Source organism: Mycteria americana, chromosome 11 (assembly GCF_035582795.1).
Source record: "Mycteria americana isolate JAX WOST 10 ecotype Jacksonville Zoo and Gardens chromosome 11, USCA_MyAme_1.0, whole genome shotgun sequence".
NCBI classification, from domain to species: Eukaryota; Metazoa; Chordata; class Aves; order Ciconiiformes; family Ciconiidae; genus Mycteria; species Mycteria americana.
In genome coordinates, this window is record NC_134375.1 from 5705457 (window position 1) to 5730485 (window position 25029).

The window sequence follows — 25029 nt, forward strand, 5'->3', positions numbered from 1 at the left end:
ACAGATACAGGACACGCGTGCGCTGTGAGCGCCTCTTGGCACCATTCCATGCTATTAACTTCAACATTCTGAAACAGGTGTAACAGAAGGGCATAGGTTGTCATGAATCCCAATGCTAAAAACTTTCTACAAGTTTCTTCTGAAATGCCCTGAAGACTTTCTTGAAAAAAGAATTGGAATAACCTAAAAATAGACTCAAAAATTAGGAAGATAAATAAGGCTGCCTTTGACAGCAGCAGTTTCCATCCATCATATGAGGTAAAACAATGCCACCATCAATGTTTTTCAAACAGTAATATACCCTAAATGTAGAATCACAGGACAAGTGGCTTAATGGCCTCTCTAAAAAAGTAAAATCAGTGTATGAGATATGTCAAAATTATTTCACTAATTCTGTCACAGCGATACATACAACAGACTAGATAGCTCTACTGAGGAATAACAAAGCTCTACTGAGGAATAACAAATTGTGTTTCAATGTTAAAAAAGACAGAATTGTAGAGGACACCAAAAAAATCATGATTCGTTTGATCAATACAAGGTGTATAGAGCCGAAAGCCTTGCAAACAGTGGTAATAGTCATAAGGATGTCTCAAGATGTTTCATGACTGCAAGCACTACCTTCTTGAAAATACATTACCTCGCTGTGACCAAATCCTACCACTCTTCGTTTCCCCGACTTCTCATTCTCTTCTCAGCTTTATGGGAATGTTGAAGACAAAAGGGAGGTTTAATCTCTACTGTGTGTTTGTTGGGCTGGGATTTCTTATCCCCCCTGCACATTATTATTCAAACACAGAGTTTATAAAGATCTATCATTCCTAGATTCCTGCCATCTACAGTTCCCACTAGACACACAGTGACAAACCCTAAGCATTTAAAAACCCCAATCTATTTCTTACATCCCATCTCTCCTGTAAAATAAATTCCTTCCCTATGATGAGGCAGGACTGAACACTGGCAGGTACTTCTGCTTAACATATGATTAAGGTGCTAATTTTTCTTCCAAACTCATCAACAACATATGAATTAAGTAAGCTTGTCCAATAATACTTGGACAACAAATATGTGTCCAATAACTTTCATGAAGAATTCTCAGGTTTTCAGCTTTTGATATATTTGTTCTACTAAGTGGCAGAGAGTTTGGTTTTGTTGTTAATTTCTAGCTATAAATTAAAATGGCCTGAGAAAACCCCCAATGAAGGTACAGTTTTTAAACCTTAAAATTGGAAAAGAAAACAAGGAAATTATCAACTCATGTTATTTAGCACAGAAAAATGCAACTAGTCCAAAGATAATTAAATGTGGTTTGCTACCCCTTACTGAAGGCAAATGTGTTTCAAAAAAGGAAAATTCCCTTTTGAATGGTAAGTGAAATGTATTACATTGTAGCTTACCTAACAATAGTAGCTTCAAAACAGGCAGAACATACATAACATATATCAGGTAGTTTCTTAGAGACTAAGTTTTTATGTTTTAATACTGTGCAAAAGATTGCTACAGCTTTGGGTGTTTGATAATGCTCATACTAGACCATTCCTTTCAAAATTATTGCACAGCAAATGTTATTGTGGTTCTTATTTCTGAAGTACTCCTTCTTCATGCTTTTCTCATTGTATATAGAACAAAATCTTTTTGTATTTGCTTGAGGTATAAATTAACAACTTCTGCAAGAAAAATACTCCTTCCTCGTACTCGAAGCATTTAAAAAAAAAAAGACACTGAATTAACTTTCACTTTACTGAGACAAAAGATTGCTGTCTTCCAGAAAAATATACTACAGTTGCACAGTGTAAACAGCACAAATTATACTTTAAAAAGTTTTGTATGCAGAAGCATAGTAGAAGATCTTTTCAATAGGTGGGCTTCTGAGGATCCACATAAGCAGGGTTGTAAGGGGGCTGGCTGATTGGGTAAGGTGCTCCAGCACCAGCTGCAAAAGCAAAACACAAGAAAACACAGATTTGTAAAATTTACATTCTGAATTCTACATCTATAATGGCAACCTCTGTTTTGAGCACATGGTTAAGAGGTTCAACTTATCTAGCATCTTAATTGGACTTGAGAACAGTTTGTGCTAACCCATAAAGCATCTGCATTTCAAAAGTAAGATCACAAAAACCTTTGTTCTTGTGGGGGTTTTTTTTTTTTGGATGCTTGAGTGTACATGTGTATTATGGCAGCCACAAGCACATGGTTAGCCTTCAGGGGAGAACACAGTCTAAAAAAAAGGAACAGATCTCGTCCAAAAAAACAGCCAGTGGAAGTCAGAAATGCACAAACAACAGGATATACCTGATAGTATGCCGAGAAGTGAAAATAAACCACTGTGCAAAAGAAAAAGGACTAGAGAAAGCATCTTAGGATTCCTTCAGGGAAAATGCTCTCCTGGTGTCACAGAGTTAATTAAAAAATTAAAATAAAAGGGAAAAACGTATCCCACCATTACTGAGCATATTAAAAAGTCTGACTTGTATACAAGGTGTGTATCACTCAGAAGACACGCTTATTTTCTAGTATTCTGAGACAAGCTGCTCTCAAGCAGCATCTTCATTTTGAGGTCTGTCAAATAGCACAAGTTAGTTCAAATAACACAGCACCTGATCAGATCCCTGGAACATATAAGTGTGGTTATCTTTCGCTGATCTTGTAAAGTGAGTGGGTTTGGCTCCTGTGCGACAGAGCAGGTATTCTCTCCCTTGCATGTGACCTAATTGAAAGACTGCCCCTTGGTTAATAGACAAGAGAAATAAAGGAAAGAGCTCCCATTTTGAGGCATTCTCAGCTGGCAACATGGAAAGTGCTTTGAGATTTTCCCAGGAAAAAAAATTTTAAGAACTAACAAACCAGCAACAGTTTGAGAAACCAGAGAGTAGGAGAAGCAAAATGACTAGTTTATTGGTTCCCTCACATGATAAAGATGAAGCCAAAGCACTTTGGGGTAATCCCATAAAACCCACGGCTTCTTCAGAGTTTACAACAGAAAAAGAAAGTCAACAGGCCTGCCAAGTCAGTGTTTTTACACGCAGGTCTGGTTTGCACATTGTTAATGTACAAGTTCTAACTGGTTTACAAATGCTTAAGACCATGAACAGATATTTTATATTTGAGTTGTCATGAAAGAGTTACTTTCTAAGGGCATTATCTACTATTCAGGACTATACTTTGCTTGTTACTTAGAAGGATGAACAGTGTGGTTTGTAAGAGGCCTTGAAGATCCTAGGACAGATAACAGCCTAGTTTTGGCCTCTGTGAACAGACGGGAGCCAATTGTTCAGAGGACAGCTATTACCAGCAGAAGCGGGAATTAGTAATAGCAACAACAAAGCTGCATGAAAACAATGCTGTGAAAGAAGGAAAGCAGAAGAAAAAAAGATTCTGATAATTCTAACTGCTAGTCATCAGCAAACTTGTCTGAAGTTGATCAGAGACTTGTTATTCTATAAACATAGCGACGAACTACTAGAAAATGCCATCTGTGTATAGATTAAAACATCTAGGAAATATTAGATTAGAAAGGGTATGTAGAAACACCCAACTGGTTAACACATATGTTAACCGGACTTTGATTTTAATATGAAATTTCAACTGAATTAGTAAAACATTCTACTGGATCCACTGATAGTCTACATACCACCAAACTTTGCCAATACAGCTCCACCTACATCTCCTCTTGCAATGCTTAACATAGAAATGGTGATGGGTAAAGTTCAGCAAGGGTGAATTACAGCATCCACCACCACTTGAGTTTTACATAATTTGTTTACATTTATATTAATATAGTCATAGAAAATAATAAATGTAAATAAAATAAGATTGGCTCCAATGCAACTGTCTCTTTAGCTATTTAAGAAATGAAGAAACACTCAGCATTGCCTTACCTGCCACCGTTTCATGGTAAGCTGGGGGTCCTGACGGCTGCATGGGGTAAGGGGGAGGATACTGTGCAGGATATGGTGCTGCCGGCATTCCCGGTTGTGGCTGGATAGCCACAGGCTGATATCCTTGATACGGGGCTACTGGGTAGTTGGGTGGCACTCCCTGTTGTTGGGGATAGGGAGCATGAACTACTGTAGTGGAAGTAGTGGTGGTCACAACAGCTACAAACAAGCAAAAGGAATATGGTTAGTGCTGGTAGTTCTAGAACATCACCTGGGACAGCCAACAACAGCAATGTAAAAACCATTCTCTCAAGATCAACTTCTCACTTCAAAATCTGGGTAATTTCATTTCAAAGTCCCACGAAAGATTTAGAAATGTATACTCTAAATATCCTTCCATTGATCTCAGTGGTAACGAGAGCCTGCACACACTGGGACAGCAGCCAAGTTATCTCCTTGTCTCTCAACCACAAAGAGCAAAGAAATTTTTTCTTGGATTCTTCAAAAACCAGGAACTCAACCCTGCAGCCAAGTTATCTATCATTCCGTATGAGACTGGAAAAACGGCTCATTTTTAAATGTTATCTGCTTTTAAGGATTAAGGTGATAAAGATCTCCTTTATTAGGTAAAGAGCTTCCTACCACGATTGCCCAAATGAGTTTCCTTTTGTATGTTGTCTACACACCAATACATCCATGTGTTAGTACGTCTTTCTCTAAATAACAGTCAGAAAGGCAAATACACATTAAGTAATCAATTTTTGCAGGAGCTGACGTTGGATCATTAGTTCCTATCTCTTATTGGAATAAGGGAGTGTTAACACTTTCTAATAAACTGCAATAATTTGTTTTCAAGATCTCCTTCCTCTTTATGCTACAATTATAGACTTTTCTCAAGATTGCACTGTTGCAGTCCTGGACCTTTGGTGTATTTTTCAGGTATATTTTTAAGAGACTGGGAAAAATTTAAAATTTCATTCTATTCCCTGGTTACCTAAACCGAAAGAAAAAAAAAAAAACACACACACACACACACCCCAAATCCACACACTGGGGGAGTAGGGAAAGAGAACTTCTAAATGCTTAGAAAATATTCCAAAACATCTCTCTGCAACTTCACATTCTGAAGCAGCTTAAATACTTATTTTTAACGTTTAGGTATTGCAACTTTTGTAGCAGAGAGGTAAGGCAAGATTATTTTCACCTTCTACAGGAACACAATTTTCGGGGTGGGGGAGGTGGGGTGGGGGAGGTGGGGTGGGGGTGGGGCGGAAGTCTTGTTCAAAGATGTGAAAAAGAAAATAAATATACAGGTACTTACGCCGTGGTCTTCGACATGCTTTATACAAACAGCAACATGAACAGGTGAGGCACAGAATAATAGTAATTATAATCACTGCACAAACAGTAACTCCAATCGCAATAAGGGTTCCAAAACTGCAAGAAAGATACCACCAGAAGTAGTAAGAGTCTTTCACACAAATGTATTACTCTTTAACCTAACCTTCTGTAGCAAACACATTGCTCCTCCTCCAATCTGGTACTCTTACTACTTCATGCACTTGAATAAGAAAAAACTGTCAAATGCAGTGCTACATGAGGTCAGGTCTCCTACATCAGTGGAAGCTGACCAAACCCGATCAAGGGGCACGCTCTCCTGTACATGAAAAGGACCCAACACGAGTCTTTGATCCCTCTCATTTTAGCAGGACTGTGATTCTTGTTATTTTAGTGCAACTGTGTGTCCCTTTATGTATTCCAAAAGGTTACAGCAGTAAGGTTTCAAAATCACTAGTTTGATGATTCAATTTTCCAAGCATTACTTGACTGCTCTGAACACACAGGTAGGTATGCCTGAAATGAAGCACCCCAGACTTCAGGATGACAGCAAGTTCTTTGCACATTCATAAGACCTCCCAGGCCCAATCTTGAGACAATCTCCATACTGAGCAGACCTCTCCACGCTGCAGATTCTTGGCAGGTTCCGTGGCATTTGTAAACAGTTGTTTTAGAAGCCACGTTTCACATGATTTGGAAGATATGAAATTCTGCCAACTTTACTGCAATGGCAAGTATGTTATGCTATGTTATGGGAGACAGAAACACTGCCTAAACCACCAAAACCTGGTACTAGTACAGAAAGGCCAAAGATTACATCAGCTTTAACCTCTGTGATGAGTACCAAATGATGGAGGCAGACGTAAAGCTTCCAGAGATGACCGTTTATAACTTCTGTTTACCACACAGGGAAGAAAAAGTAACACTGTAAAGCATTAAATGCCTAGTGACAATTCCCTTTTAAGTGTTAATTTACATGATCTATTTCCTACTGTCTGAAATCAATAAAGACCTTCTTCCATAGAAGCCAAAGTCTCCAGCATTTTTATTTCTTAAGAAATGCACCATGCATCAGTTTTGGGAACAATTGCAGGAAGTCAGTTTTAATGAACAACAAGCTCTAAAATAACGAGTAGAGAGCTGATTTTATATCCATCCTGTTTTTGCTTCTTCGTAGAGATTTTGGCTACAGAACTCTCTAGTTTTTTTTCCTGCTCAGTTTCCTGTTAACAGCTTTAAACAAAATGACACATCTCCAGAACCTCCAGCAATTTTCGCTTGGCTACCAAACAGCCATCAAATGTGAAAATTGTTTTTGAGTACTGACGACACTGGAAGGTTAAATCAGTGACAAAAAAAATGCAAAGCACTCTATCCCTAGCCCAAATTTGGAAGACCTCACCTCAGTCTTCTAGAGCAACTTAACCCTCAGTAAGCTGGACACTGAATATAAGCATTGACAAATAAAAGAGGTTCAATTTAAAATGCATTTTTTTCCCCTAAGAGAGGTTCCACCAATTTTATTCTGTTTCTGCAACAGCTGTAAGAAAAAGCTTGGGTAAAATCTCTTTCAAGAATCTGAGCAACAATTTTATCTATCTAACTTGTGCACTAATTTTCTGAAGTACTAAATATAACACTATGGATTTTACTCTTCAAGTACTAAATCTAATACTGTGGATTGCTGACGGTCACTGCACGTAAGCATTTACATGTAAAACAGGAAGCAGGAACTGCTGCAAACTACTGAAGTCACAGAAGTCACGTCCAAAACACTGCCAGGAAAGCAAACAGATGATTGCAATACAGCTGCAAAATGTAAAGATGTATGCATGCTTTGTCACGTTTACTTGCACCTTTACAGAATGTTTTTCATATGCTGACTTGCACATGCAAACACATTCCTAATCATGCCACTTTTAAGTGCTTCCCCCATCCTCATGAGCATTAGTTTCACTTCAGCACAGTAAGTTCACAGCCAGCTCATCTCCATCCAAAAATGCCATTTCTTTCAAGCTTGGTATAAAAAGGAAGATACAAATGAAATGGGGGTGGTGGTGGGGTGGTGGTGTTGATAAACATGCCTAATGATACCAGATCCTGAAACACAGGCTGCCTCGGGTCCATGAGGCCAACAGCAAACATAGCTCAAGTTATACTCATTATATAAATTCATATATACACTGGAGAAGAAAGAGAGAGAAGTGTGCACAATGGATTAATACATTAGACTTAACCATCTTGATTGCAATGTTCACAAGAAACAGCACGAATGTCTGTGTCTACGGCCAGCTCTAGAAACTGCAGGACGACAGACGCTAACTACAATTACTGCTACTTGTGGAGTGCCAACAGCGTTTTCCTTGCTCTTGTTCCCACTTCTGTATCAACCCTGAGAAAGCTCTCTCACTAGGGAAGTTAACATTTCCATTACACACAATTATTACCAAGCGACATTAGCAGAGACAACAAAGGGAAAGAGTCTTCTAGGTTCCTCCTCGGGCTTTTTCCCCAGTAAAGAAGGAAAAAAAATCCGTTTTTGCTAGTGAACTATGCTAAGGAAAGAAATTCTTGTCTCAAGGAAAAAGATTAGACCTGATAAAGACAACTAAAATTCTTCACTTCTACAGACAATGCACCTCTTTGAACTTTAGCAAAGGCTGGGCAAAATCAAAGAAACCTGAGAAATGGAGAAAACAGACAAAGTGGAGAAACATCTACTCATCATAAATAAACACAGCAGGAAACTGGCAGAGAGCCCTTATCTTTCACAACCAAATTCAGTTCTGATATGACAAGAGAGAAAACAGCACAAGACCATCTACAGCCAAGCTGGCCACCAACAGATAAACATTAGTCAGTTTGAAGCATGGACTCCATTTACTGTTTTTTAATAAAGTTTTCTGCTCACCGAAGCACGTATCTCATTGCGTATTTACTACCTCTAATAAGGCAAGTGACAAAAGCAAAGCTCAGGGAATAAAACCCTGCCACATCCTTATTTTCACCAAGTTGTTAGAGACACCCTGTGCATTTTCATCATTTGTCTGCATCTTTGCTAAAATGACACCACCACAGCATGATGACATTTTGCATACATCTTTTAAAGAGCTAAATGGAGACACATATTTAAAGTACAGGCATGCCAGGTGCATACACTTTAGAGTGCGGTTCTGTGTTTGTGTGTGTAAACACTGTGATTCAGTTCTACCCACTGAAATACTGTGTGATTACTACAGACCAAAATTATAAGCCTTCAGAAACAACCCAGTGAGTGAAATAACAGACAGGAGTTAGTTCTTCCCAGAGTTTTCTAAGGAGCGTACACAACTGGATTACTGTAGGCATTTTTATCACCTACTTCACAGCAGAAGCATCGTTTTCCTGCCAGTGCTTGGGCTCACACAGCCTAATGTCTTGAAACAGCAGAAGGTAGCGTGACATTTACAGAAAACAAAACAGTATGTGCTATGAACTTGCAACTCGCAGCATCAACACCCTCTTTCAACACTGAAGCTCTTCAAAACTAATTTTTTTCTAACAATTTCTATTGATAATCAAAACTAGCAATACTCTTCTGGAATACCTGAATGGTCAGGCACTACCTTAGTGTAATAATGTCTGTCCTTTTTACTGCCCAAGGAGTACTGCCCTGAGCACTTCTTCCTGAACATTCAGTAATACCCCACTAGTAAAACTACTGAAAAAAGTGCAGGAAGGCTACCACTAATAGAAGATGTTACTCAAGTGAGGCCAGAATGGTGCTCAGCATACTGAAAGGGTTAAATCCCTGACTAAGACCTTACTGTGAGTTTCACTTGCATCCTTGTTCTCTTTTGTTTTCTTCCCCTGCAAAGATAGTTTTAGTTACCTGCTGAGCAGAGTTGATGATAGGACATTTCCTGTAACTTCTTACCTGATAGGACTAAACAGGCCTTGAGCAAGCTCGTTAGGCTTCCTAATTAAATCACTGATAACAGGAACTCAGGAGGTTTGTGCCGAAGATAAGCACCAAAGAACTAGCTTAAATCGACCCCCTTGTAACATTCCGAGGCCGAAGGACTGATGAGCTAATTCAATGACTATATATGGACAAAGGAAGCCCAAAGTTCAACTAACGGACAACGTGAGGAAGACTATGGAAGACCACTGGGACGGTGAAAAGACCCTAACCCTAATTTTACTGCGCATGCTTGGACTATGTAAATGAATTCCGGGAACTCATCACCATACGACTGCCCTTTTCAGGAAATCTGATGAATATGTATGATCTTTCTGTATATGAACTGATGCGTTGTGCTAACCTGGCGGAGCACTTGTGGCGGAGCGATCCCCAGTGCTGCCCAGCACTGCAATAAGGAATACCTGCTTAATAGTCATCCCGACTATTGAGTCCTGATTTCGGCTTTTCACGGCAACAATACTTTACTCAGCGAACTGTCTAAGCTTCAGAAGACGATATTCCAGATACTGTATAAAGACTCTCTTGCAGCTTGCTAACTCCAGAAAGCCTATACTCCTTTCTTAAACGAAAATATTGCTTCATTTAATTGCTTTCACTTGATGAATCTGTCTAAATGGACTCTGAAAATATTTGGAAAAAATATATTCACATTTAATGATAATTTAATTACCAACTGTTAGCATTATATGTAAATGAAAAAGAATAGACATGAGGGATTGTAGCTTAAAGATTCTTCCCCTGAATGGTTAACCAACCAACCAACAAAATCAAACAAAAACCAAACCAAAAAACACACGTTACTCCCTGCATTCTGCAAACAAACGTCAGAGTGCAGAAATCAGGGTGGCCACAGCACCAGATCAGAATGCTCTGCTGGCGTCACAGTTTGAACACGGGTTTCCAGACTCCCACATTATATACACCATAGTCTCTAAATAAAGCACACGCTGTTATAAACAGCTTGAGAGCTCATTCACTGCCATTTCCTCCTTCTTTCCCTTCACATAAAAGCTAACTTTTGCCAATAATCTAATAGAAAACAACATTGAGAAAAAACCCAAACCTAATAGCAGTATTACTGCAGCAATGATAAACTGCAACTTCTCATAAAATCCATGGGAAAGTAAATAAGAAGAGACTACTCCCTGCCCTTTCTACCACCACCTCTCTCCTTCCTTGCCTTACTCCACTTCTACCACTATTCTCTCACCTTTGGAAAGCACTAAATTGTATGTGTAATGAGCATACCTCACAGACTCACCTTACCTTTAAAGTTGTCTAATTATTCAAAATATGTATCAGTTCACATAAAGGGATTTATGCGATTAGTGCCTGTTTTACCCCTTTTGGTACTGAATGAGATGCAATGGACATACTAAAATGTGAGAATCAAACCTAGGATCTAAATAGTACTATTTGTAGCAGTTAATTCTCAAGGCAGTTGTTCATATTGGAGATCTCAATCTTAAACACTGTCAAATGGAAAAAAATGTAAAATGCTTTGAGTGTATTTAAGGCCTTTTAAAATATCCAAGTTTCAATTCCAGCAACATATTTTTAAACCTCCTTAGTAGTTTGAATCACATAAGTTGGCTTCATCTTGCAAGCCCTGCTGTAAAAGTTTTTGCATATCTATGCATTCATGACAATGGGACACACTGCAACTTTTGTCTTTAAAAAAGAAAAAATACCCAAATGAACAACCACAAGACCACCTAGTTCTGAAAAATTGGTTTAAGCCTATTTATTTTGCAAGTTTTAATCTATTCCAAGATTTGTTGCATGCTGCAAGAAACATGTTGGCAGGGCCGTTTTCAAAGGCATGGCTGGTTTTAAAAACAAACATTTACAAATACTGAGTTACAGCTGTAACACAGGGTGGTCTGGAAAGACTTCAGAAGATAATTTAAGCCATTCCTAAAAGTCTAAAAAAAAAAAAAAAAAAAGAGTGTACGCATATCATTCTTTACTGCTCCAGAAAAGGATACAGTTCCCAGAAATGTAACAGAATGCTAAATGTCCTGACTTGCACTGACTCAGGTACAGGGCATGACCAAACAAGTCCCCAGACTAAGATGCTTTCCTAAGTCCAACATTTTAGTAACAGCCATACAATGCCACACACTGCCTCCAAAGCTTAGCAGGAAAATAAAGGACAAACTTTTTTTTTCTTTTTAAAGATAAAGCAATATGACTTCCCAAGAGTTTTTCAGAGGGATTAGTTTTTACAACTTTACAAACACTACACTTCCTCAGTTTAATATTTTAGCATGAGGATTCAAAACATAAGAACCAATTTGCTAGAGACTAAAAAAACATTTCCTATTACACAAAAAGCAAACTTCTGTGAGGTTAATACTCACAGGAAAACATTAGCATGACTTTAACACTTGATAGACTGACCAGCCTGTTTTAGCACAGCTGGGTTTTGGCCCACAGGAGCTTCAGCCCCTGCGGACAATCAAAATATACACCATATAGTTAAGCCTCATAGTCTGGGTGCTATCACACTAATCAGTGGTGCCAGCCATGGTCTGCTCCAGCCATTTTACCTAGGGGCCGCCTCCCCAAAACGAGATCTCTGCATGGTCAAGAAGTGTCTAAGAAACAAGGGCCCAGTGATTCCTTCGGTGGGCCACAGGAAACTTAAGAGTCAGACTGAATAGCATGGTTTCACAATTATGAAATCTTGAGTAACTGCTAAGTCATCTTAGAAGCTATGCAATGCAGTGAAGTGTGGATTGGAACTATGATGTCTGCATTGGTCTTTCAGACAAGTGTTAACTCAAGTTAGCACTTGAGAGCGTCCCTTCTAGGGTCCTGCCCACGTACAGTTTCTTAACGTGGAGAAAATGCTTTCATCTCATTTTGGCTAACCCATCAGTGTGGTACCAGCTCAAGTCATCGCTAACTGTAAACTGCTAAACTGCTCTAGCATGGACACAGATTAACTGCCACTGAAAACCACTAAAGCTTATCACAACTTTCCATAGTTCTTTCTGGGTACCCCCTTAAAGAAGGAAGGTTTGCAGCAGGAGCCCCTCCAAACAATCCCTGGGACACCTCTGCTTACCTGCAGTCTAAACAACCCTCAGCTACGTCCCTGAAGTCAGGACAAACCTACACAGCTGAGCACAGCCCAGTGACCCTTAGCATCAGCCAAACCAGCTCTGGCATGGGAACCAATACTAAAGCAAAAACAATAATGCCATGGTAAGCCAAGAAGCCCTGCAACTGCAGAAGTGTGCAGCTGAAAAAAAATGCAAGAGTCTTCTGAGAAAAAGTTCACTAAATATGTAGTGAATGGGTCTTTCTTATTTGTTCAAATAGGAAGCTGATGTGGGTTGCTTTAAGCCCAAAATAATAAGCTTTAATATAATGCACAACGAGCTTCTAGAAGTACAGTTAAGTACTACTTTTTTAAAAGACACTAACTTCTCTATTTTTTCAAGTAACATGTAACAGGTTTAGCACAACAAGTTCTTAAACAGCCTATATGAGAAAGTGGCAGGGAGGGAACTTCCTGGAGTTTGTGGTTTTACTCAGACATCCGACACCCGGATCCAACAGGTTATTATGGAAGATGTATACAAGCATCTCTTCTTGGTCTATAAACAGCCCACTTGTACTAAATATGTCTATTTACATAAATTCCTTTGTAATGCATACTAAAAATACAATTTTCCAGGGAAGTTTCCCAGGAAATCTATTATCGTACACTTCGTAGACATTTGAGAATAATTGCTATAGGTAACTGGCACATTAAAAATATGCATGTAACAAGAAAGGGAAAAGTCAGAGCTGCATTCAGAGGGACTAAAGTCTTTCATCAACAGTGCAAGAGTTAACACCGCAGCTTCATGCAGGTCACAAGACAACTTCAGGCAAGTCCATTGGACCCTCAGCATAAAAACTGTCCTTAAACACAATACAAATCACTTGCTTCCACAGACGATAAATAAATTTAAAATGCTCCTTTAGTGGCAAAAAGAGAAGGTAGATTGATTACAGGCACAAATATTTAAGGCAAACAAAGTAAGTCAGTCCCCCTCCTACCATTAGGGTCCCAGTTCAACAATACAAGCTGTTACCCTCCACCCTAACTAAAATTTGGGACCAACATAAAGACAATGGGAAGGATTTTTCTGAAATGGTTAACTGAATTAACAGAACAAGTTTAACTGAAACAAAAAATTAAGTACCACAGAAAATTTTCCCCACATAAACAACAACTACAAGACTATGAATTTGCTACTGCCAATATCACACTAATTTGAGAAAGCAGATTTAAGCAACTAATTAGAAACTAACTTGGCTAAAGAGTTAAAGTTTTAAATAACATTTAAAAAAAAAAGATTTTTTCTGGCAAATTGCAAGCCGCTGTATGACTTGCCAAAAACACTGAAACTGCAATCAAAGGAAGTTTAGACTAGGTTACACCCACCAGCTTTGCTTACCATATAACCCAGCTCTTACATGAAACGCACCTTTTTCTCTACCCACATTAGTCATATGTCATCACATATATAAAAGTTAGAAACACTCTGTTCAGGCAGGAGCAAAGTTTAAATTAGGTAAATTAATTATCTTACACTACTATGAACTGACATGCTGCCTCCCTCTCCCTCTCTTTGGGAGAAGTATTACTCATCCAGCACAATGAGGATCATCAAGGAAAATCTATCACTGCACAAATAAGAACAGACCTCTGCAGCAGACGTCACATCTGGCTGACCACTACTTCTCCTTTTAAATGGTATGCATCATTAACAAGACCTTCATAAAAAAAGTCACAAAAGTTACTTTGATGACTGGTTCCTTCCATAACTTAAAAAAATAGAGGTTTTTAAGTTTACCTCTCAGTGGAATTCAGAGCCAGAGATCACGCTAGCAAACATGGAGAGGACTATCACATTAAAAATGAATGGTACAAAATGTTTTTAATAAAAATAGACTTTGTCAAAAGACCAATCTTTGCACAATTGCAAATTTCCTGAAATTGAACTAATTTGTTCATTTCACAGAAGACACTACAACTGCAGTTTTAAAACGCTAGGCAATTTAAGGACATTCTCCTCCTCCCGTAACAATGCATCTATTCTCCTCCTCCCATAATACATCTACAACACAATCTATCGCAAATACATCTGGCTACACCTCAGGCCATGGCGGATGTATATGAAACGGCAGAGTTGGAGCTAGCTTCAGAACCCACATGCTCAAACTTTCACAGGTCCTACCAAATAACAATCATGGTCTTTTAACCATGTTTTCAGGAAGGATTCTGTTTCTCAGGCTACAGCACCCTTCTCGGAGGGTTATTCTGCCTGTGGCTGCTTTGACAAGCTCTCTCCAGAGTCAACCTATATATTAAAAATTTACTGTTTTCAAAGTTACACTGTGTAGAGCCACAGCAAAGCTCACAGAGTTAGATGAGGGAACACTCTACCCTAGTAACTACATACAGTCAATGAAGTACACATCCACAAAAAAATGAACTCCTGAATGCAATCCAAATGATTACTCTTACTGTGTCTTTGCATGTTTAGGCCAGGTTGTCTTGGTTTTTACCATGAAACTGTCTTCTGTAGTTAGAAGAGCACACTAACCCAGGCATGCACATCTGCCTCTTGAGCCAGGACAGCATTTTGCAATCTCTCCTTCCATCTTGGTTTCAGAGTAAATGAACCTGCACGAGCATTAAGCCCACTGCCTGAAGCAGGCAGCTGAGAAATCATTAACAGCAACTCACAACTGTTTTGTCAGCTTTAAGTAGCTTCTTCACTGAGAATACAGCGAATACAAAACCAAACGCTCTGTAATGCAAGTTACAAATTGTGCAAGCTTGTGTTCACTTTTCAGGCATAGAACAGTGCCTAGAAAAAGCATAGAACGATTTTTTAAAATAGCTTCAAATCCAAATCTCAATTGTTTCTAGACAAGAAGCTTACAGTCCTTGGTGAGATTAGCCTGTGTCTGAATGCAAGCCTTACAGGAAGGGCTCTGTATGCAGTTTAACTCATTTATTACAGAAAATATTGAGGACCAGTAGTGGAAAAGAAATCCTCTGCTCATTAACTAGAGACTGCTTACATTTCTAGAAGTTCTTTTCCAATTAATAATCTTCCTAATTTATTTTCTTATCATCGGCAACCTATTACAGATGCTAGAGCATTCAAATACACCATAAAGTTTGAACTAAAGTCCCTGATAGTGATGGGGAGAAGGAGAAATAGGATATAGTTCAACACCACAGTATTTTTTAATTGTCTATGGAGAAAGCATATGCTTATAAACATCTAAATTGAGAGACAGCAAATTAGGGTAATCGCATCTTCCACAGTTAGAAATTGACTAGTTTTACCAATTTATGCACACAGCAGACCATTGCAGATGCTGCATTTCAATCAAAGGGAGGCAGAATGACATGGATTTTCTCTATTTCACAAAAGGAGAACCAAGTCCCAAGACAAAACATTGATCAGCCCACGACAAAACCCAAATGAGTGCATCCCCAGTCTAACAAGGCCGTCCTGTCTCTGCCACCTGAGGCTTCCCAGGAAGACTCTCATTCTGCCTCCCTCCTCTCATCACATCAGGATGAACAGCGTTTTCTCAAGCATTACTGTATCTGTTACACAATCTGCTGTAGCTTCAAGGCAGAAACTAATTCAGAAAGAGTCCGATTAACTGTGTACAAAGACAATTTGAAGTTTTGTTTCCATTTAGAAAGACTGACATCAGCTGCCCCAACTACTTAATTTTCTTCTGTAACTGATACAGATGTTCTGAATTGCTCCACCTCCTTAAACACTCAAGTATTTCACAATTAGTTGAATTGTGGATGTGAGTCATCTAATTTCCTTTTCCAGTAAGGGTCACTATTGGAAAATTGGCATACCAAGGCTAAATAACCATGTTACCAATGCAAATTATGACAACTGCTGTTCCTAAAATGCTTACATTTGCTTCCAAATGCAGTGTTCTGGGAAGCACAATGCTCCCAAGTACTTGAAAGTACATTATTAAGACGCTTAAAAGGAATGTCATTTATTGTCTTTAAAATGTCCAAAAGAAGATTATAGGACATGAACTGCACTTAATAGGGTTGCCCAAAGTGCCTTGCAACCCTGCCTCAACAGCACTTGATATTCAATACTAAATACTGAAAGTTATTAACATCAAAGTATGCTAATAAAAAGAAACCTACTAAAAAACTGGTGCTTTGCTTGCACTTCTGCAGAAGACCTCAGAATAAACACAGCAAAAAAAGCAAAAGCACGAGCCAACTAAAAACTCCTCAGCTAGACAAGACAAGGAAGAACATACATACCACTACTAACCCTTCCCTAACGCTGCCCCATAGAATTAGAGCATAATTGTGGCAGGTTTTCCAAGCAGGGAGAAGAGACGCCCCAGCTCAGTCAGCCCTGTGGCAAGTCCACATACAGTTTGTGACAAGTCCTCAGAGAGGTGAAACTCTCTTAAAAAGCCAGGATTTATGAGCAGTGTGCCAGAGCAGTGACTTGATCTAGGAATAAGCCCGATGCAAGAATGAGGAACTAAACGCTTTCTGACCCTTAATGCCAGGAAACCATCACCTCCTCCTTTTGAAGGGCAGTGTCAAAGGTGGTATTTGCAACTCATGAGAAAGAACAGGGCACTAAAGGAAGTTGCCCTTTGTTGCCTCTCCTCCTGTTACAAACTGCTCACAGACTATCCTCTTCTTGCTGGGAGATACAAAGAAATATCTCAACTGACATCAGCCCTCCTCTCCACACAGTAAAGTATTAAATAAACATAGTCATCAAGAAACAACGTAAAATTTGCCTTTTAAAAGAAGAAATTGGCATGGAGCAAGAGGGTGGAGTATACCTTGCAGGCAGAAACCAGAGACTACTCTTTCAGAAGGAATACAGTTTACTGCTTGGTTAAAAAAAACAAAAAAAAACAAAAAAACCAAACCAACACCCCCGCCCCCAAACAAAACCAACCCAAAAACCCCAACACACACCACACAAAAACCTGGGCAAAGTCTGTAATGAAACAGAAGCCTAATTGGTGTCCCAGTGACTACAGTCACAGAAAGTCCTACTCGCTTTCATTCCCGATGTTGAAACACCCTAAACTGGACACCTGGAGTCATTAGTCACTTTGGAAAGTTCTGGGATGTGGTTTTTCCTCTGCAGTCACATCCGGGTGGCTTTTCTGTGAATAATTACCATCTTTCTATTAAAATTACCTAACCCGAAAGTAAGTTTGATGTTAAGGCTAGGCCTTTGCACAACACATTAATTTTTCATAACTGTAATGTAACCGAAAGGAAAAAGAGAAATCGCTAATGACCCATTTTCTCAAGTGCGACATCAATGAGTCTCTCTTTTTAGACATTCCATAGCTGAAAATAAAGATAATTAAAGCAACTTAGCTGCTACTTCCTAAATGTTTTCTGTAATTTACAAATGCCCCTCTGTGGACTGTGGGCCTTGGTAATTCCTTTAACAATTGTGCAGGGGTTTTTTTGTTTTGTTCGTTTGTTTTTTAAAATACTATATTCTTTCCTTTTCTGTGCTTTTTAATAACTATGCTTGCTGGCACGGAAAAAAAATGTATTTATTACATTCTTTATATTTAACCTTTATTACTCCAGCAGATTCAATACCTCTGCAGCCCTAGAGATGGCAAATGGAAGGGTTTTTTCATATCTTTCTACTAAAAATGCATCAAGAGTGAACGCTGATCGCCAGATGAGGCTCACACCTGCTGTACTCGAACCACGCATTTGAAGATACGCAAGACAGCTCTGTCAGCCTAGCAGAGAAGAAGGGGCACCCCCGCTCCAAAATATTGGTTGTATCAACCCTTTCCTTGTGGAAGACTATCGGGTCAAAAGAGACCAAGGATCCAAGACATTCATTTACCCTCTCCACATCGATGTCCTGGCGTGTACCACGGCAGCGCTACCATTCGGCGCCTCTAGCGAGGCTCCCTCCCTACCGCGTACAGAATGCAGAAAGATGTACCGATAGGTTATACAACGCGGGGTGCTCCACTCAGCTGTGTCAGAGAACGAGCACGGCCCCGAGTATCCGCCGCACCGTGCCACTCCCAGGAGGCGGGGGCGATGCCGCTTACACCGCCCCGCCCGCTAAAGGCTACCGACTCCGCGCACAAGGGTTGCTCCGGTGCGGGAGGCACGCTCCTGCCGCGGCACGGCAAGCCCCCCCGCCCGCCGCGCCCGCTTACCCCATGCTCGCCGCCGCCGCTCGCCCCCCGGCCCCGCCGCCGCCGCCGCCGCCGCTCACGTCACGGCGCTCGCCCCGCCCCCTTAAAGGGCGCCGCAGCCACGCCCAGGGCTGCCGCGCACCTTCCGCGGGAGCGCGCGGCGGCGCCCTCGCCGCGCGTGCAGGCCTGAGCGCCCCCCGCCGGCCGGGCTGCGGCCTGCCCCCGCCTGTGGCGTTACCGCTCCGCCCGGAGCTCGGGCCCCCTGACCCCCGATGTATTAATTATTCAACTTATGCAGATGCATCAGCTACTCATAGCTCATGAACTACCCCTGTCCTCTCCTTGTAGTCTTCCATGCTATGAAAAATAGGCACGTTTTACAGCGGGACTCTTGTAACCACCAATATAATGCATAGACTTAAAATGAACTTATTTTGCCCGAGACTGAAATAGAACAAGAAATATTGGTAGAAACTAAGTGCAAAAGATGCTAAAAAGCAAGGAGATATTTCAAACCAAAGCAGCTTCTCCTACTGAGCCACTACAGCCCTAACCTGTGAGCATCGAAGAGCACAGAGCAAGTGTGCTAATGCTTTAGAGGACAACCTCCCGTTCAGTAACAAGGGTATGGACTGTCACGTACAGCGATCGTTACGGTCTAAGCAGCACAACCTAACCTCCTCCTCACATCTCTGCTTCTTCAAACATTCTGACATGTACGTGAGTTTGAGCGCTCCACGTTCTTAACACACAAATCAGTATTTCTATTTCCATTTTCTACCGACACGGATTGATTACACAATGAAGAACATGTCAATAAATATCATCTTAAAAGCTGAGACTTTGTATGGCTTACCTAGGGCCAGAAGAAATGTAATCATCAGAGTCCGAAAAAAACTGCCTGTAATTTATGTTGCTTGAGTCAGAGAACCTGTATTAACAGAATTCATTTCAAAAATGGAATTTACAACTTAGTCAAGTACCTGGCTAAGTTCCAAATGCTTATGAAAGGCCATGTACACTAAAAAGAGAGAGAGATTAATTTTGTCATCCTCAAAGAAAAATTAAATAGGGTAAAAGTGTTTGAAAATGCTCACCGGTTCATGCATCAGTTGGTCCACCTCATTGTTCCCATTTTACAGATAAGTTACATGCATTAACGTATATCTCTAACAGAGCCAGATACAGAGCTGAAAGGTCCCTTTGTAAGTTTTTAACCATTAAACTGTGTATTTTTGTCATTTGATGACAGAATTATAACCTGCTGTATACACTCAGTTTGCCTCATACCTTCCATCAAGCAGATTACACTCAAATTGTCGTTCTTCATCAAATTTTAAGAATGCGTTAGAGCAACAGTATCGATGCACGCAATCTCCACAGCAGAAGTTGGGACAGGATTTTGCAGGTTGTGCCTTGCCATGATGATCAATATACGCCTGACAATCCTCACCCAAAACTGAAAAAAGTTAAAATCCAGTAGTTAGTAACTAAAGAAATAATCATATAAAGTCTCTTTCTCAAACTGACCATCTCACCGAGGTTAACATTTAAATACGGTTCAAGTATTTTGGTTAGGTTTTAGAAATCAATTATTTCCTTTAGAGTATAGCAAAGACAAATACTTTCCTTGCACACAAAGTATCTCGTCTTCGTCAAGTAGCTCTTCCCAACTGTTTACACATACATAAAGAACTAAACTGCGTGCAAATACACTTATGAGATGCTCTGTCTGGTGCTACTCTCTTCACTACACCTGCTAGTAGCTACCAAATGACTGTGAAGACTCAAAAAGCAACATGACTAGCCAGATACATTAAAAATCCCACACAGGCCCTAAGACCAGTTAGAAGAACATGTTAAATTTTCCTAGATATTTGACTTCATGCAAAAGATGCAACACAACTACATTCACTGTAGATTTGGATTTCCATGTGACTTGGTTGTTTCTACCTGTTGCTTTGTTTACTTCATGGAAAATCCTAATCCTGTTAATCCATGACATAAAACAGAGATGTCACAAAACTAGGACTAGGACTAAAATCAGTCAAGTGGCGTCTTCCCACTGCAAGCGTCAACTGCTGCAGCTACAACGGTAAGGAAACAGAGATATTCATGTCATAGGATGTTCTTAAGAGGACATCCCATGCTTTTCAGCATTGTATTGCATTGGGCTGATACATTCCTTAACTGGCTGTTTTCTCTCTCTCTGCCCCCTCAAGCCTGAACAACTGCAATGTAAGAACCGCACATTAAAAGCTTCCAACTGTCACATAAAAAGACTTCTCAAAGCTTAAGCAAAAAGCATTTCCCAAGAAGAATCTTTAGCAAGAGTATCATTATAACTTTCAGTGATAAATGCTGCAGTCAGCTGGTTTCTATTCCTCTGACCATTTCAGCCATGCTTTAGCTCAGCCCTCAGACAAACCGTGATCCTTTACTACTCAGACCAAGTTAAATGTCCTCTTGCATGTCCACTAAAGATCACATTCACCTTTCCTACACATCTGTGCAGAATTTGACCCATCAGATAAAGTGACGCCACTGATGCATACAATATCAAGAGCACTTCTCCTTTTCTGAGACTTCACCTGATTAAGTCCTATGATCACATCTGCTTTTTCTCATCACATGACAAAGCTGGGGAAGACCACAGGCTCCATCCTTTAAGCACAATAACAAGATAGTTACAGACAGGGCTGCTGAAGAAACCCCAGTTATCAATGTTAGCATCTGATAGCTATGTATGAACTCAATTATCAAAAAAGTTTATATAAACAGTACTGTTTATGCAATATCCTCACTTAACACCTACGTAATTATATTATCTTGCCCTAAAAGGCTAAAATTTATGGTGTCTTTTAACTTACTGTGTCTTTACATTTTATAAACTTTAAAATTCACTGTGTCTTTAAATTTTAAAGGCTAAAACCTACCGTGTCTTTTAAAGGCTTTTAATGGGAAGCATCAAGAGTGACCGGCAGCCACTTTGTGGTACGTCGTTTCTCCCTCAATAGTCTTACCTTAGGTTTACCACTGGACAGTATTCATGAGGTGGGTCCACGCAGCCATTACTGGGGCACTAACTGCTGCTGTCTAGCAACGCACACCGGTATCAACACAAACCTACCTCACTTCCAGCATAACTTTTCTCTCAGTGAACGCAATTCGCACCAAAACCGCTGTTCAGGCGTGGGTATCTCCTGCCCGCACTGGGGCCGGGCCGCGTGGGTTTGGGGCGCCCCGCCCACATGAGGGCCCCAAACCCACCCGCCCCGGCCCCAGCGCCGGCCCTCGCTGGACGCGTCCGCCGCCGCTGGGGCGGCTGAGCTGAGGGGTCTCTGCTCGAAGCCAGGGGCTCCCCCGTGCCGGGGGCTTCGGCAGGGCCTCCGCGGGGGACGCAGCCCCGGCCGCAGCAGGAGCCCCCGAGGCCGCCTCAGAAAGAGACGCCGGAGCCCGCCAACCCCCCTTGAGGGAGGAGGCCCCCCCGCTCGCAGCACCCGGCACCCCCCGCCCCTCAGCCGCCGCCCCGCGCTCACCGGTCGCCGGCAGCAGGCAGAGGAGACCGAGGCCGAGGCCGAGGCCACCCCGCCACGTCGCCATGAGCACCGCCGCTTCTCCCGCGGGCGGGCGGGCGGGCGAGGTCTGGGCGCTCCGCCGGGACTCCGGCACTCCCGGGGCGCCGCCGCGCGGCCGCGGTAGCAGCAGCGGGCGGGGCGGCGGCCGGAGGGGCGGGGAAGGGAGGGGCGGGGCGGCGCACGGAGCGCCGGGCGGGGCCGCCTCACGCACAGAAAGAGCGGGAAAGCGCTGGGCGGGCGGTGGCTCCTCCCGGTGAGCGGTGTGGAGTGTCGTCCTGGGTAGAGGGGGCTGAGCCCGGGGTGCGGGGTTTGGGCCTGCTGCTGAGGACTTCCTTCTTGCAGTAGAAGCCACGAAATCCTTTTTACTAGAGATGGCAAACACCTGGTGAGGAAGTCACTCCACAGAGTTCAGGGCAGTCAGAGCAGTACCTGTTCCTGAGGGCTTGAGTCCCGTCGGACGCCCTTTAGAGCAAAAAAACCACATGTGCTCCACGGGAGGCTAAGAAGGGGCCTGGGAGATGTCGGTCATGCGAAAGGATTTCCCTCCTGTTGGAGACCAGCAAGCACCTTTCTAGCGCAGGAAGGAGGAAAGATTTGGTTGCAGAGCGGCTGCTGAACAGCTCTGTGGAAGTTGGCGCAGAGCTAGAAGGCTGACTCAAAGAGTAACGGTGACCGAGGCGCGAAGGAAATCCCGTGGGGTGGCCGTGCAGGCTTGCGCAAGCCTCTGCTCTTCAGGCAAAGTACAGGCGGTCTTACGGTGTGTGCATGAAGTGCCTTCCTGATAGGCCTTCACGCAGCGTGAAAGTCGATTCAGTAAAGGAGGGAGCAGCTGTCCTCTCTGAGGAAGGCAGGGGAACCTGGGAGACCCGATGGGCTTTTTGGCCCACGAAGAGGCAAGGAGGAAGGAAAGGAGCTCTATCATTTCATGATCGCTATACCGAAGACAGCCTCCAACCACCACATCACCCACAGGTCCGAAACAGTGATTCGACAATGGTTTAAATGGCAATTTAGACGATGGTTAGACAATGATTTAGACAGCGGTTACACATGCTAATACTTACTACACTTCCAATAATTATGCTATAGCTGGATATATAAATGTCGCTAGCATACAATATACTTCTAGGCCTAATGTAAAATGTTGCTTACCTCGTTGTAGATATCAGATGCTGGGTAAGGGGTCTCTTGACCTCGAGGAGTAACCTTGAGAGGCGTCCCTGCTCAAGGGGGAGATCACTGTCGTGCAGCCTGCTGCCGTACAGGAGAGCTCAATGTGGGGCTACAGATATGTATAGCATAAAGTGATTGTCTCGTATGCAAACCCGCCTTGGTGTATGTGCAAGAGTGCAGCCCTAGTGGTTTTAGTTTTGTCTCGTCCCAGCTCAGGCTGGTACTGTTAGCTCCTGATAAGACATGGCCTAGACTCCTCAGCTCCTGAGAAAATACGGCCTAGCACAATTACCAAGGTTTGCACAGCAGGGCTGATTTCAGTCCGGCCTACTTGTGGGTGATGCCTGAACCAAAGTACTGCTCACCCAGTCAGAGTGGGCGCACCCGTCACACCTGGCAGGTTCAGCAGCGGACACAGTGGTGCTTGGTGAGGAAATGTCCCTGCTGCCTGGGCGCTCACCTGAGCCCGCAGCCTGGACTGCCTTCCCCTGGGGACTCCTCCTGCCTCGCCTCTGGATCGAAGCTTGTACTGCAGCACCGTTGCCAAAGACCCCCAGGGACTCATGAAACAGCTTTCTCGGCTGCCCTGTAGCTAGCCCAGGCACAGTAAGTGTCTGAGGGTAAATGGCCTCTGCTCTATACTTCCCTCATTTTGCCGTTTTTTCCTCCACGAGACGTCCTTGTAGGCCTTCAGGAAGGCGGCTAGCAAGGGGAGGTTTCAGTCTTCCCTACCCTACCTGCTCCTTCCTCGATTTTTGCAGAATCTTTCCATTGCAGAAGGATGGGAAGCTCGGGTGTGTTAGGAGATGACTGTGAGCATTGGTAGAGGTGAATGGTCAGCAGTTGAGAGGCTCGTGCAAGTCTCTTCCACGGAGAATCCCTTGTTGTTTATTTCAGGCAAAGTCTTCAGGCTGTTTGAATCCAATTGAAGAGCCAGGGCAGTTTCTCGGCCATGTGTTAGGTAAGTCCGCAGTCATTGACAGACGTTTTGTACCTGGACAATTCTGTTGTCCACAACCCTTTTGTGGTGGGAAGTGGGAAAAGTCCAGCTCAGGCTGTGCGGTTGCTCTCTCTCTGTAGTTCCAGCCTTCACAAGGTGCATTGTATGCCAAAGAGTTGGGCAGGTCCAGACTCGTGACTGGGAGGAAGATCTCCTGAGTTCAATAGCTTTCCCAAGGTGGTTTCTGCAAAAGGCTGTTTTTTGAGCTCCACCAATGCTATAACCATGTCCATGTGTGAAATGCGGATTGTTTTCCATACTGGACCTGAAGTTATAGATGAGCTAGAGAACTGTATCAAGTAGATTGTTGTCATATTTGCAGAGACAAGTAAACAGAGGCAGAGAAGCGGAGAAATTCAGTTCCCTTCCAGAAGTGAATTAGCCAGTGAGCCTGCAGCATGTAAGACGCTGTCCCAATGTTTGCTGCTGAGATGGAAAGAGTGCTTGAACTGTAGGGTGTTGTGATGTCCCCATACTTGGAAGAGGAGAGCGAGACTGCAAAGTTATTGTTTCCCAGGTAGAAACCTTTGCACTTCTGTGAGTCTGCTGTAAGAGACCTGGGTTAACATAGCAAGTTACAGAGGAATAAAGCCCCCTGTAGTCTACAGAAAAGTATTCCTGGTGCTTGGGTGGCTGCACAGGGTCCTATGGATCCGAGGCAGGACCCCACAAGGCCAAGCTTCAGAGCACAGAGTACTCTGCCCTCAATGGCCTAACGCAGAGGTCCCATGGCCACATACTATTGAAGCACTGAGAAACATCCACTTAGAGCTATCCCTGCTCTGAACCCAGAACTGAAAGCACAGGACTCTGAAGCTGCCTGTCATAGACATGGGAACAGCTCTCGTCATCCAAAGGAAGCTCCGCAGT

General features: G+C 42.3%; 1 protein-coding gene across 3 annotated transcripts; it reads right to left on the reverse strand.

The window, feature by feature from the left end:
• Nucleotides 1-444: 444 nt before the first annotated feature.
• Nucleotides 445-22131, reverse strand: SHISA5 (shisa family member 5). Of its 3 annotated transcripts, XM_075513713.1 has the most exons (6): nucleotides 21948-22106; nucleotides 19699-19867; nucleotides 19265-19339; nucleotides 5203-5318; nucleotides 3882-4100; nucleotides 445-1933 (listed from the first exon to the last, which is right to left on the reverse strand). In XM_075513713.1, the coding sequence occupies exons 1-6, from the start codon at nucleotides 22009-22011 to the stop codon at nucleotides 1854-1856; spliced, it is 723 nt and encodes a 240-aa protein (XP_075369828.1). In that variant the 5' UTR covers nucleotides 22012-22106; the 3' UTR covers nucleotides 445-1853. The 3 variants fall into 3 exon arrangements, with proteins under 3 accessions (XP_075369828.1, XP_075369829.1, XP_075369830.1); XM_075513714.1 differs by lacking the exon at nucleotides 19265-19339 and having other exon boundaries at nucleotides 21948-22131; XM_075513715.1 differs by lacking the exons at nucleotides 19265-19339; nucleotides 19699-19867; nucleotides 21948-22106 and adding an exon at nucleotides 18430-18466.
• Nucleotides 22132-25029: the final 2898 nt, after the last annotated feature.

Excerpts from the sequence above, each read along its gene's own strand:
- SHISA5 (XM_075513713.1), bottom strand. The coding sequence starts at position 22,011 with ATGGCGACGTGGCGGGGTGGCCTCGGCCTCGGCCTCGGTCTCCTCTGC. Across the intron at positions 19,868-21,947 it reads CTGCCTGCTGCCGGCGACCG|TTTTGGGTGAGGATTGTCAG; the intron begins GTGAGCGCGGGG and ends AACTTTTTTCAG. Across the intron at positions 1,934-3,881 it reads TTACCATGAAACGGTGGCAG|CTGGTGCTGGAGCACCTTAC; the intron begins GTAAGGCAATGC and ends TTGCTTTTGCAG.